Source organism: Arvicola amphibius, chromosome 8, assembly GCF_903992535.2.
Source record: "Arvicola amphibius chromosome 8, mArvAmp1.2, whole genome shotgun sequence".
NCBI classification, from domain to species: Eukaryota; Metazoa; Chordata; class Mammalia; order Rodentia; family Cricetidae; genus Arvicola; species Arvicola amphibius.
Window position 1 is genome coordinate 99,841,970 of NC_052054.1, and position 14,256 is coordinate 99,856,225.

At 43.0% G+C, this 14,256-nt stretch overlaps 1 protein-coding gene across 7 annotated transcripts in view; it reads left to right on the forward strand.

The window, feature by feature from the left end:
* The window catches only part of Hdac4 (histone deacetylase 4), a 262,695-nt gene that overhangs the window by 23,109 nt on the left and 225,330 nt on the right, over positions 1-14,256 (forward strand). For all 7 annotated transcript variants that reach the window (XM_038339151.1, XM_038339150.1, XM_038339154.1 and 4 more), the window contains exon 2: positions 10,313-10,551. In XM_038339151.1, the coding sequence (XP_038195079.1) occupies positions 10,530-10,551 (22 nt within the window). In that variant the 5' untranslated portion in view covers positions 10,313-10,529. The remainder of the gene's footprint in view (positions 1-10,312; positions 10,552-14,256) is intronic.

Sequence of the window (14,256 nt, forward strand, 5' to 3'; positions counted from 1 at the left end):
AAGTTTGTACATGTTACAGATCATGGCCAGAATGTGGGTGTTCGTCATTTGTAACCTCAGTGTAGAGTAGCAGTAACTGGACATGGCCATCAGCAGAAGGATCCGTAGGGCCTTTGTGAAGAAAGCATGTCAGGCCCTGAGGATGCTGCCAGGTTGCTGCCCCTGTTCCTGTCTTCATCATAACTTCCAGCATCTGATCTCTTGTGCATTGGAAAGAACCATAGCCCTCTGTGCTGGCTCCCCTTTTCTCTCTCCACTCCTTCCCTCCTTCCCTCCCTCCCTCCTTCCCTCTCTCCCTCCCTCTTCCCCTCCCTCCCTCTCTTCCTCCCTTCCTCCCTGTTTCCCTCTCTCTCTTCTCTCTCTTTCAAGATAGGGTTTCTTTGTTTAGCCCTGGCTGCCCTGGAACTAACTCTGTAGACCAGGCTGGCCTCAAACTCTGAGATCCCCCTGACTCTGTCTCTTGAGTGCTGGGATTAAAGGCATGTGCCATCACTGCCTGGCTGTGCAGCCTTTCTCAGCTTGTCCAGACTCGTCTCGTGGATTTGTGAAGTACTACATATTTTATAGAACACGGTGAAGTGGGATTTTATTACTTTCAAGTATGGCATCTATTATGAAAGTAAATATAAATGTTTCCCAACAAAATACGGGGAAAAATCTGTAGTCTTTCACTGTGTGAAGCCATCTATCATAAAATGGCACACATAAAACAAAATCACCAAACCTTAAAGCCCGTATTTCATTTGCTGAGGACAAGAGGGCTTACTAAAGTGCTTACTATGTAAGTAAGAGGAATCATACAGTTAGCAGTTCATTTTCGCTTAAAATTTATTTAAATTTTAATTAATAAAATTCATATTAAAGTAAGCATTTAATCAAAACATTTAAACTATTTCATACACATTTTTTTTCTTTTTGACCATCCTGTCTCAGGTCTTTCCTTGCTATCTGTGTGTCATGTGCATCTTCAACTCCTTTTTGTGAGGTTTCTTTCAAGGGAGAATGGCAGATTTCTTGTGCACATGGAGATTGTAGAAAGTAGTGGCAAGAACTACTGTTAGAGCCTGGAGGTGCACGCCATTAATTCCAACACTCAGGCAGAGACTGGCGGATCTCTGTGAGTTCGAGGACAGCCTTGTCTAGAAGAGCTAGTTCCAGGGCAGGTTCCATAGCTACAGAGAAACCCTGTCTCCAAAAAACAAAAAAACAAAAAACAAAAAACAAAACGACTGTTAGTTGTTTATTCGCTAGCTAGAGAACCAGGTGAGAAGGGGCACGCTGACAAGACAGGCACGTGGGCATTGTTTTGGACTTCTAGTCTTGACAAAAGATGGCTGCCTTTGAGGAACTGAGCCACATCTCCCAATCTTCCATGAGGTTCAACCTTTGTGAGAACATGACAGCAGCCAGAAAGAATGTGGGTTGTACATTCCAGTCATTGGCCTTGCCTGCCTTTACATAGATGGGAGCAGTTACCAGCTCTTCAGCCACTTCCTTGTTCTTCCTATAGTTACATACTGCGCTCCAGGATGTTCTAGGCTTTAGAGCAGTATTACCTGGTTACAATTTCATATTCATGTCACTACCCAGCACAAACCATGCATGTCTGCCTGCTTCTGCTTAATATCGCAAAGTGCACTCTGTCTGGCTCTGTGAAGGTACAGTTTTATTCTTGCTGTAGAGCATTCTATAATATGACCAACATCTGGAAGGTTTCCAGTTTTGGGCTATCACAGATAATGCTGATATATCCTTGTTTTTTAATTTTTATTTTTTAAGTCAGAATATCATGTAGCTTCAAAGTTACTATGTAGCTGAGGGATGATTTCAGGTTCTACCTCCCCAGTGCTGGTATTACAGGTGTCTACCACTGCACCCGATTTATATAGTGCTGGAGATCAAGTTCATGGCTTTGTTCGCATTAGGCTAGCTAGTTCGTCAGCTGAGCAACATTCTCATCCCACTTCTCTGTCTTCATGGGCAGGACTAGAGTACAGGTTGGGTCTGCCCTGGAATGGCTTTAATGGGGCATAGGATTTGCATGTTATTTCCTATCACCCAGGGATTTGTTTCCTGGGTGCTGGGGCCCTTCACACTCTCAGGGTTGAGTGTGAGTTTTTCCATGTCCTCATTAATACCTGGTGCTTCTTTGGTTATAAAGTTTAGACATTTGGTTGAATTAGTCCTGCCCTATTGTAGCGTTGGTTTTCATGTTCCTGTTGACATAGATGCAGACACCCGTTTATGCATTGATTGACTGCTTACAGACCTTGGTGAGGAGCTTGTTCTTACTATTTGCCCATTCTCTCCCTCCCTTCCCCCCTTAGGTTGGGGATTGTCAACTCTTCAGATTTATAGGGATCGCTTGTGAGTTTTGGGTGTCAGTCTCTTGTTGAATGTTCTATGACAGGCTGCTTCTGCTGTGTGGTTGTCTTCTGTGGAGTCTGGATAAATTGAAATTTTTCTTTTTCACTTTATGATCTAAGGAGATTTCTCTAACTATATGAAAATACTGGTTTTTTTTTTTTTTTTGGTCTTTTGAACTGGGTCTGTAACCCATCCTGTTTTTATGATGGGTTGTTAGGTGGGTCATGACCCAAACATTATGTTTAAAAAAGACTGAAACTTTGGGATTTAGGGTTGGCTGTTATCAGATGATCTTGCTTGTATTGGTTTCATTCTAGAATATTATGTCCTTGGCTTTTTTAAAATAATAAATCAATATAAGTGAAAGTGTAAGTCTCCCAGGTCCTTTGTATTTCTTTGTAAAATTTAATATTAACTTGTCGATATATAAAAAAATTCTAATCTTAATTTTTGTTTGCTTGTTTGTTTGTTTTTGAAACAAGGTTTCTCTGTGTAACAGCCCTGGCTGTCCCAGACTCACTTTGTGGACCAGGTTGGCCTCAAACTCACAGAGATCCGCCTGTGTCTGCTTCTGAATGCTTGGGATTAAAGGCATGTACTACCACCACCTGGCCTAATTTTAATTTTTATTGTGATGGCATAGACTACTAGTTGATTGGGAAATGTCGATGCCTGAGCAATTTTTAGGTCTTTAAAGCCATATGCATAGAATATTGTTTTTATTTAAATCCTTTAATTTTGCTTATATATATTTATATTTTCCAATAAAGCCTATAAGCTTTACATCTTCTGATAAATTTAGTCCTTGATATTTGCTGACATTCTGATGATATCATCAATGTTTTCTCAGTGTGATTTTCTTTTTGTCCCTGGTGTGTAGAAACTCTTAGGCATATTGACCATCTTACTTTGTAATCTTAAGCTAGACATTTTAATAGTTCTTGGTTGATTGTTCTGGGTTTTCTGTGCATAAGGTATACCGTGTGTGCGTAAGGTGCACCATGTGTGGATGGCGACATCACCCTTCCAGTTCTTTTTCATGTCTCTTTTCTGGTGAAGGTCTCAAGATGGCATTGTTGGTAGTGGTGAGCGTGGCATCCTGCTCTTACTCCCTGCAGTGTTCTGTAGATGATCTACCATTGTCACTCTGCACACTTGTCACTTTTTGCTTGATGGTGTTATTAACTGTCTGCTGCTGCTCCATCAGCCACTGGGTGTGGTGAGGGACAGAAGATGCCCTCTTGGCTCACAACTCTTTTTAGTAACTTCATAAGAAATCCTTTTAAAGATTTATAACTTCTAAAACTTGCTCATTGGACTTTTTTTTTTTTTTTTTTTTTTTTTTTTTTTTTTACTTCATGTGAAGTTTAAGCCAACTAGGATTTCAGAATTTCCAAGTTGCAAGAGGGAGGAACCAAAGTAACCTAGCACACAAAGCCACAGTGCTGCTTATTCTGTATGGAGCCCAAGTAGACATGCAGAAAGAGATGTTTTTGTAGAAGTTTACCCAGTCTCAGACTGCAGTTAGCAGGATGGCCACACCTGTCACTGTTGTCCTGAAGGTACTTGCAATTCAGAATTATCTTCTCTCTGGGTCTTATGGACGTGGTCTTTTCATCTGTGTGGTGCCTGGAGCACCCTGGGCCAGTGGGCCTACATGCTGTCTTCTACATGAACCTACCTTGGTCTGGTTCCCCATATCTGTCAGATGGCTTGCATATTGGACTGCACATGGTTTCTGGACCTGGCTCAACAATCTCCCCCTTTCTAGTCACCCTTAGTCCTCTGCCTCTGTATCCAGAATTTTTTTCTTTCTCTTAGGATCATGGGCCCTGGCCCAGCTTGGCTCTGGCTTTGAAACAGTCTCCAGTGGCACTGGGGAGTGACTGACTGTCTTGGCCAAGAAGGAACTCCAGAGGCTGGTGTATGACTTAATGGAAGGCAGGGTACTCAGTCTTTCGTAACACCCTGTTCCAGACCCCACCAAATTCTGCCCTGATGAGGGCCCCATAGACTCTACCTCTCTCACAAGGAAGTTGGAATCTTGAGAAAACCTTCTTGCTGGTAACAGAGTTGAGTAGATGGTGGTGAAGCTAATTTTCATCATGCCTTTGGCAATGCATTAACAAACAAACATCAGCAACAAAACCCAAGCCAACATACCCAACCTAGGTTATAGCTGAACCCACATGCAACAACTTACAGTTAGATTGAGATGATGATGAAACACGAATGGCAGAGTGTTCATGATTGTTGAAGTTGGCTCCTCGGGTTCCCTGTACTATTTGCTTTGCTTGTGTTTGCATTCGATTCCACAACATAATAACTGTTCTTCAGCAACTATGTGGAAATGCTACATAAATTTTAATTTTAAAATTAGAGAATTTTTTTTTTTACCGAATTTGTATTTTTTTTTTTTTTTTTGAGACAGGGTCTCACTGTGTATCTCAGGCTCTCCTGGAACTGGCTATGTAGACCAGACTGACCTCTAACTCATGGAGATCTGTCTCCCTCTGCCTCCTAAGTGCTGGGATTAAAGGTGAACACCATCAGGATCAGCCAAATGTTTTTATTTCTTATTCTTCACATATGAAAAAGATAAACAGTTTAGACCCATCAGAATGGAGAAACCACAAAAGGACTATAACTCCTGGGCACCAGAGCCTGCCCTCCTGTAGAGGCACAGGCCACTGACTTGAAGTGATGCATGGACAGCTAGAAGAGGGTCTGGGCAGACATCAGAGGCTGAGGACAGAAGCACAGTGTTGAGTGCATGGTCCTGTCTCCTTGTGAGCCTGTTTGTCAAGTGTAGGGCTTTTGAAACTACTTTGAGCATATGAGAGCATAACCAGTAAATTGTATGTTGCAGGAGCCAGGTTTCTCACTGTTTGAGAAAGGCACTAAAATGAGGAAAGGGCAAGTAGCAGCAACCTTGCAGTGGTTAGCTTGGGACCTAAGGTATCAGTACTAACTGATATTAACAAATGCTAACAAAAAAGGTGGAAAAAAGGAAAGTGTGAGCAGCCAGCTTAATGGAACTCCACTGGACAGAGCCGAGTGAGTAACCAGAGTAAGTTGTAACATTGGCTTATTAGCATACTGTGCAGAAGAAAAATATTTGCCTGTCTTCATTAATGTAAGTGACCAAGTGAGTGCCCCTGTGCATTGAATTTGAGCTAACATGTATAAGAGAAGGAAGCCAAGTGCCACCCACCATCAGGCAGACCCCCATAATGGCAACACTTGCAGATGGGCCCACTTGATGGATCTGGCACCAGAAGATGTGCCCTATGTTTCTGTCTTCTCAAATAACTGACAAGGTCTTTCAAGGCCCTTGTTAATTTTATGTAAGTCCTTGGCATAAAGTTGTCTCTGATGCTATCCCTTTTGTCCTTTTACTGTTTGTGTGGTTTGTGTTCATCCCCTTTTGATAACGTGAATTTTCAGTTTTTCATCATTAGTCTGGTTAAAGCTTTGCCAGCCACATTCATTTTCTTCCTTCTTTCCCTTCTGTGTTCCTGATAGGGGCTCACTGTATAGTACAGGCTTGAGTTCATTGTTTTTCTTCCTCAGCCTCCTGAATGACTGGTTACAAGATGTGCCCTACAGAGCTTGGCCTTATTTTTCTTTTCTTCATTGGATTGATTTCTACTCTTTGTCATTGACTTTCTGTTTATTTGGCGTTAGTTTGTTCTGTTCTAATTTCTTAAAGTGAAGCCTACCATCTCTGAATCAAGACTGTCTTTTTTAACACAGAGATTCAGTACTGAGAATTTCCCTCTGGACTTTCCATATTGTGATAACTTGTGTTTCTATTTTCATTCATTGTGAAGTACCTTCCAATTTCTTCATTCATGAAATGTTTTTGTTGTTGTTTATTTTGAGACGGGGTTCCATGTAGCCCAGGCTGCTCTCCGACTCTTTATGTAGTTGAGGATGACCTTGAACTGCTGATTCTCCTACCTCCACTTTGCAAATGCTGGGATCACAGTTGTGTGGTGAGCTGAAACGCGTTATTTAGTTTGTAGATATTTTGGGTTTTTAAGATACCGTTCTGTTGTTACTGATTTTTCAATTAATTCCAGTTTAGTAGAACAAGTTTATTTTATGTGACTTATCGTATGTTCTGTCTCATTACCTGCTCTGTCTGTTAAAGGACAGTGAAGAAAGTGCACCCCACTGCTTTTGTATAGTGTTGTGTAAATGTCACCGAGTCTCCTTGAGGTGTGTGTATGTATTCTAGTATCCTTATAGCTTTCTTTCTGCTGTTGTGTTTGTCCCTGAGTTTCTCAGCTGTAATGGTAGATGTGCCCATTTCCTTCATGCTTTTCTTAGTTTTGCTTCTAGTGTAAAGTGTGATTTTTATTTATTGTTCAACTTACTGATCCTTCTGCCATTAGGAACTGGGCCTCTGTATCCCGTGTGATGACTTGGTCCTAATGTTTATTTTGTCTGATGCTAATGTCTCTTTCACAGTTTGCTCTGGGTTAGTGTTTATGTATTAGTTACTTTTATCATTGTTGTGATCAAGGACTTGACAGATATAAGGGATTTACGTTAGCCTATGATTTCAGAGGGTGTGGTATAGCAGAGCAGATCAGGTCAGGGGGGCTAGGAAGCAGAGAAAGGTGGGCTGCTGGTGTTGGGCTGGCTCTTCCGGTTCCCTCTTTCATTCTCTGGGTCTCTCAGTGTATGGGATGATGCTTCCTTTATTCGAGATGGCACTTAGTACTCAGTTCCAACTTCTAGAAAGGCCCTCACAGACACACAGAGGGGTTCCTCATCTTCTCTTGGGGGATTCTAAGTGGAGTCAGTTGGACAGTGGTGGTTAACCTGCACGGCTTGTGTGATAGATCTTTTCCTATCTTTAGTTTATTTGTGACTTCATAGTCAAGCTCAGCTCTGTGAAGGAATGTATTGTGTGTAGTTTTGTCATCATTGCCATTGTGTGACTATTACACAGGCTAAGATGACCACAGTGTCACATGGTGATCCTTTTTAATGTGACCGCTGCTGTATTTGCTGTATGCAGTCTGTTGTTGACACTTATGTCATTATGTGGCTTGTGCCTATACAGAAAATGTGTTCTTGCAGGTAGCACATTGCTGGGCCTCTGTTGCTTGGGGAACACTGATGTTACATAAAATGAATGACCTTCTGTCTCTAGACCATTTCCAGTCCCACCTCATGGTGGTTCTATCTGGTACAAAAATTTACTCTTTTATTAATATATCTGACAAGCTCTGCCCCTTAATGCAGTGTCTGGACAATTTGATGAGGCTGCAGATAAAGGTGAGAGTGGGCTTAGTTGTCCTTGATTCCCAAACTCAGAAGCATTTTTTCTCCATTTTCTTCTTTAAATTAATTATTGTCACTGTTTTTAAATCTTAAAATTTTGCATTTATTAGACTTTTTGTTAGGACTATTTAGTGTCTTTTTTGAACCATGATGTTTTTATTAATGCATTTTTGTAGTGTGTTGGTTGGTTATGAACCTCCTCTTCTAATCCCTGTTTTTTCTAGTGTTCAGTTTTGCTAAGTATGAGTCCTCTAAGAAAATACATATTGTGTCACAACAAAAACTCTTGGGTTCTGTTAGAGGGGGCTTCTCTTCATCAGTGATGCTGAGAGAGCTTTCTGGAAGCCATGGGTGGGAGCGGTAACTCTGGGAAACTGATCTATCCTGTAGGAATGGCAGGGTGGGCTTTCATGGTACTCTGGTCTGGAGGGGCTGTTCTTTGAGGATAAACCACAGTCCCCATGTGGGGCATGTCAACAAGATTCTCCAGAATACCTTAGAACACATCTCAGAACATGATTCCTGTCTTAGTCAGAAGGAAAGTTTTTGGAAGTTTAGCTCAAGAAATGAAGGTGCGTGTGGTGAGTGGGCGCGGGGGTGATCAGGAAGAGGATCAGGCCAGTGAAGGTACACAAGGGAGGTGGTGGAGAACAATGTTTAAAGCTTCCTTTAATGGCATCATGACCACAATGAAGAAAGTGGATTCTGTGGAGATCTCAGGAGTCACATGCAGAGTGTACCAGAGAGGCCGCCTGGGAATGCAGAATAAACAACAGATGTGTCTGAGGCAGGAGGGTGGGATCTGTGGAGAGTCCAGCAGCATATAGAATCTCTCAACAAGCCAGGATGAATTGAATAAAAATAATCAAGGGGGACTGAGCATTTTTCAGAGCAAGAAGATGGAAATGTATTCAAAGGGTCTTGCTGTGAGCAAAATGAATCAAGAGACACTTAGCGGTGCACCGTCTGACAGTATTTTTAAATTCCCAGACTAAAGAAAAGTCATCATAGCATGAAGGCAGAAGAAAATGACACCAACAATACTCAGCCCTAAAAGTTACATGGACAGGAACTCTGAGGTAGCTGGCCTTGGGATATTCCATGGTGCCAAGGGAACAGTGTTATAGGGTGGATGGTTGTGGGCTTTATACATAGCCAAGATGTGTCTTTGTGCAGGATGGATGCAAAGTTGCTCAGAGTCACAGGGTATGCAGAGTCATTTTAAAGGAGTGGTGTCCTGATTGAGGAGTAAAAGTTCTAAACCTGTAGATAAAAGTCGTGGTACTGTTGGGTGCAGATCAGCTGTCATAAAGATAAGGGACACAGAGTTGTGGGCAATAGTGTAAAGCTGGAAACCACCTTGGACAGCCCATGTTAGAGACAGCCCTTGACACGGTGAGCTGATTAGTTGCAGGCAGCTGTGGAAAACACTTGACTTGCTTAAAATAGTATTCATAAGCTGGACATGGTAGTGGATGCCTTTAATTCTAGCACTCAAGAGGCAGAGGCAGGCCAGTCTCCTTGAGTTCAGGACCAGCCTGGTCTGTATAGTGAGACACTCTCAAAAAACAAGGATTCATCACATTCTTAAAGGAAGAGATAGATAAAGACAGATGCTTCAATAGGTACTAAAATTAGAATTAGTGAGGTAGTCTTAGGTTGCATTCATTGGTTTGTCTCTAAAGTGACTGGGTTGTGGAAAAGTCTGGTCAGGGGGAGAATCTGTTAAATCCATGGCTTTTGACAGAGCCCTAAAGCCTGCAGTCTTTTCGAACACTCGCAAGCATTTGCCAAGTGGTATAGAGTGACCTGGCAAAGTGGCAGCCGGGGAGTAGGTTGCTATCTGGGCAGTGGTTCCTATGGGCAAAGGTTGAGAAAGCAGCAAGCAGGAAGGGTCTGAGTTTGGATGTTACCTTGCACCTGATTCTTGGAAGGGGGTTTCCCAGGTGCTGTTCAATACTCTTGTACATGGCTGTGCATTCCTTATAAACCTGGGAAAATGTAGTTACAAAGATGAACACATGGGAGGTAAGTTATGGAATTTGAACTAAAGTTTATGGTAGCAGCTATGTGCAGAGAAGTCTGGATGGGCGCTTGTCAGTGGAAAGGCAAGGTGGGGCAGTGACATTTTCCCTGTGCACAAAATAGAGCAGCTTGGATTAAATCTGTATCAGTGGCAAAGTTCTATGCTATTTCCTCCCAAAAGCCTGGTGGTGGGGAAGGTTCTGGAAGAGTGGTTGATATTGTTAGATAAGACTTTTAGCCGAAGTTGATTTTGTCCCCGAGACTTTTCTGGATGTCATAATTGACTGATGCTACTGGCTTCTGGTGGGTGGAGGTCAGGGATACTGCTGGGTTTTTCCATGAGTGTAACAGCTCCACAACCAGCCACTGCGTAGCCATTCTGTGATGTCAGCAGTGCAGTAGTGATGAGGAACATTGCTCACTGATGTTGTTTTGCTCACATGTAGTTTTTGACAAACCTCAGTGGTTCATACTGATAGAAATGGTTTAGTGTGAATTGCCTTTTCTGATTCTTGGGTTTATAAACAAAGAAAAGAGTGAAAACCTTTTCCCTTAGTTAGGTAATGTCCAGATTCAGTGTTCACATCCCAACTGAGGGCTCCTTTCTTCTCTGACCATGCAGGTTCATCTCTGTAAGGCCAGGTGACAACTTCTGCTCTTCTTGTGGATTACTTGGTTAACAAGACCCTACCAGTGAGACTTCAAGTTTACGCAGCTGGGACCCGAGCCTCCTCAGTTTTGTACTTGCATGTGCTGGTGGAAGTTTGGAGCTGGTTGGAGCTACTGTTTACGTGGACATTTTGAGCCATTTTGAACTTAAGGCGCTGACGCTGCTAGCAATGAGCTCCCAAAGCCATCCAGGTAAGGCCTGTATCTTTGGATTCTAGTGCTCCTGTTACAGATGTGTTGCTGCTGCCATTGCAGCCTGCTTGTTTTGCTTTAGATTTTGCTTTCCTGTGGCAGTTGCTGTTGGTTTGCAGCATCACCAAGTGTTTAGTAACTGGGGGTTCTTGTCTTTTGGTTCAAGGGGCTGTTGTAGACCTCCTGGAGATTCAGAGGATGCTCTGGGTTTGCATGCCCACTCAGATGGCAGGCAGTTTCCTTGATGAGGAGGAAAAAGAATTGTGTTTGAGTATGTGATGGGTAAACATCAGCAGATAACTTGCAGAGTGAGTTTCTTGTCAGGACAAGTGAGGGGCAGTGCTGCTGGGGTGACCCTGGGTAGGGTGAAGCCTTAGTTCCACACAGCCAATCCCTTGTCTTAGCTTGCTTTCTTTGGTGCCATTTTTCCCCCCAAGACAGGGTTTCTCTGTAGCTTTGGAGCCTGTTCTGGAGCTAGCTCTTGTAGACCAGGCTGACCTTGAACTCACAGAAATCAGCCTGCCTCTGCCTCCTGAGTGCTGGGATTAAAGGCATGCACCACCACCGTCTGGCTCTTTGGTGCCATATTAAACATTTCACAAGCCTTTCTGATTCTCAATAGCCCTAAATGCCTTTGGAAATGCTGGGTCAAAGGATTAGTCTCAGGTCAAGGAGCTGGAAGGGCAGAACAGGATTAGAAACTGTATACTTGGGCCTTAACAAATACATTTAAGATTTGGACTTAGAAAGTAGCAAAGCATGCATGATCCATGGTAAATGTAGAGAGCCCTGACCTGAAGAACTTTCGGGTGCCTTTGGCTACTTTCAGTGCATTGTGTAGTCTCTAGAGCTTTAGATGTCAATATCTGTCCTGGGTACACACAAGATGCTGGATGGATGCTTGAGGTTCTGTCAGCCTGTTTCTGAGCCTGCTCCATTGGGTAGAGGCAGAGGCTTAGGGAGGGTCTAGGCCCTTTCCTCCTGGACTGCTGGGAGCAGAATGGTCACACATACTTCTCTGGGGGCATTTTCCGTTTGTCTGAGAGCTTCAGAGGGCAGGGTTCCAGGCTTTATTTAGGTAGGAGGGTTTTATTTGAGTCAGTTGTTCATGTATTGATTGTTCTAAAGAAATGGTTTATGGTGATTGTAGGAAAAAGCTAAGCTGTGTAGACTGGAATGGCTACAGTAGATATTGGTATGTAGGTATACCTCCCACTCTGCAGTGAGATGGAGGTGTGTGTCTTCCCTGTGTCCACATCTGTATGTGAAGTAGTGTGTTAGATGTTTTTCTGCTAGTGTATTGTGAATATCTGTGATGTCAGTGTGCACATAAACCTAACATTCTTCTGACAGTTTGTGACTGTGCTTTATGTGGTCATGGCAATGTTCATGATAGCTCCAAATTGATATCACACAATTACTATGAATATATTGTATACAGTACTGTAAGTATCTCCACAGGATAACTTATGAAAAGCTGAAGCTGGGTCAGCAGACATACAGGTTGAAAATGTCTTTAGGATGACTGAAATTGCTCCAGAATGTTGTCTGACTGAACTTCCTAAGTGCAGTGTATAAGGAGGCATAGTTTCCTACCTTTCACCACTCTGGCACTGGGTAGATTCAGTCTGTTTTATTTCTGCTAGTATGTTGGAGAAAATGACTGTTTTCTTTGCTCTGTAAACGGGGTTCGTACTATGTGACCTGATACAGATATAATCAGATCTTGTACACACTACCCAGGCACTTGAGGAAAAGTGTACTCTTGTTATTACATTGTTGGTCTAAAGAAGTTTGTAAGTATATCTTCGTACTATGTTTAAAATTCTCTCATACTTATGTATGACCTAGTTATGTACAAGAGTACATTCTCCCTAAATGTTACACTGTCCCTATATCTATTAACTCAATTGAGTTTTTAAGCCAGGATGTCCTTTATTCTTTGTCTTCTTGATTTCTGAGAAAAGTAAAATGTTCTATTGTAGTTACAATTTTGGTATAGTCTTTTAACATTATTAATCATTTTTCTCCATACAGTTCGGTGTTTTTGCCCCAGTGCTCAATTAAAAATTAATGACTATTCTTTTGATTAATGAGCTCTTTTACCAGAGTACAGTGTTTATTTTGTTCTGTAAAATACTTGCCTGTTTTTGGCTAATGGATCTTGCCCCATCTACTTACCTCTGACTTTTCCCAGCCACTTTCTTCAAGCCTTATCCTCGTGAATGGGGTCAGCTGGATCCTGGCTTTCTCTCTCAGAGACTCTTTGCCCTTTGTGTGGGGAATTTTACCTATCATTATTCACTTATTTCTCCTCCTCTTCCCTCCCTCCCTTAGTTGAGGATCAAACTTGGGGCCTCTTGCACACCAGGCAAGTGCTCTACCATTGAGCTGCACCTCCAGCCCCTCTGCTTGTTTGTCTGTCCTTGGGGTTTTGGTGTCTCTTCCTCTTGTGTCAAGTTGTGTGTGCCTCTGTGTCTTCTTGCAATGTGCTGCTTTGTGCTGAGACCTCAGAATGCTTGCATGTCTGTGGCTGAGCTGTTTGTTCAGGGCTTGGAACTTGCTGAGACTCCTGCCTCTCCAGCCCTGTGGTCTTCTGCAGATTATTTTCTGCAGCCATATAACAGGTGCCCTCCACATGGCACATCACAGTCCTGAATGACCAAAAAGGGAGCTGGCTCTGTGCCTAGGCCATATAGGTCCTTACTGGTGACACATCTTTGCTTCTTGACCTTGTACTTTCAGGTGAGTAAGTCTTCTGGGCTTTTCTCATTGTTAGGCATTGCCTTGAATTCTTCCACATTTTATATTTCGAATTTAGTGGATTTTGGGAAGAAAGAGAATTAATAGTCGATTACCTGATTCATTGATTTTTAATATTGGGAATTGAGCCTAGAGCCTTGTACAGGTTGATTACAGCCTCCTCCACAGAACTCTCCAACCTTAGGTTTGCTACCTGGAACAGGAAACTTGTGACTGTGCTGGGACCAAGCTAGGGGGCCAGGATAGTCACTGTCTTCCTTCTTCTGCGACCCAGTGTCTTCTCTCTGGTCCCATGCCATGGCCTTCCTGGCTCACTCCTGCATGCTCCTGTGTGGCCTGGTGCAGTGATGGTGGCACATTAGGCCCTGGTGGAGTCCTGTGGCCTTTGGGTCCTCTCTCACATTGGCAGGGCAGCTTGGCTTTGGCCTGTTGATGAAGTGGCCTTTTTATTTGCTGTGTATAACTCCTCTCTCCTCTGTTTTCCTTTAAACTCCCTGTGGTGCTGGGTGAGGCCTGCGTTATGATTTTATTGCCGTTCTTTCTGGACTTTGCTAGAGCCAGGCCCTGGCTCTCTGACGTAAAAGCCGCCTAGCTGTTGGGATTTATTGCTCTAAATAACTGTTTCCAGTGCTGTGAGCAGCCCGAGGAAAGGGCTTGGGTTGGTTCAGTTTGTGAAGGAGGTTCTGAATGGTGCTACTGGTCTCGTCCTGCACTGAAGCCCTCACTGTTGGGATATGCCCAGGCAGGCTGTGGTTACTCAGCTCTTAGACCTCTGACTGCGAGGCAGGTCCCCTGCAAATAGTGGTGTGAGGACTGATGTGCCCGAGGTCTGCTGGAAGAACAAGGAGCCATTCATTATTTCCTGTCCATTTCCCTTCCAATAATTGCTCTTGTCTTTCTTGATGTTAAAGTGCACCTACATATTGGTAACTGGCTGACTAC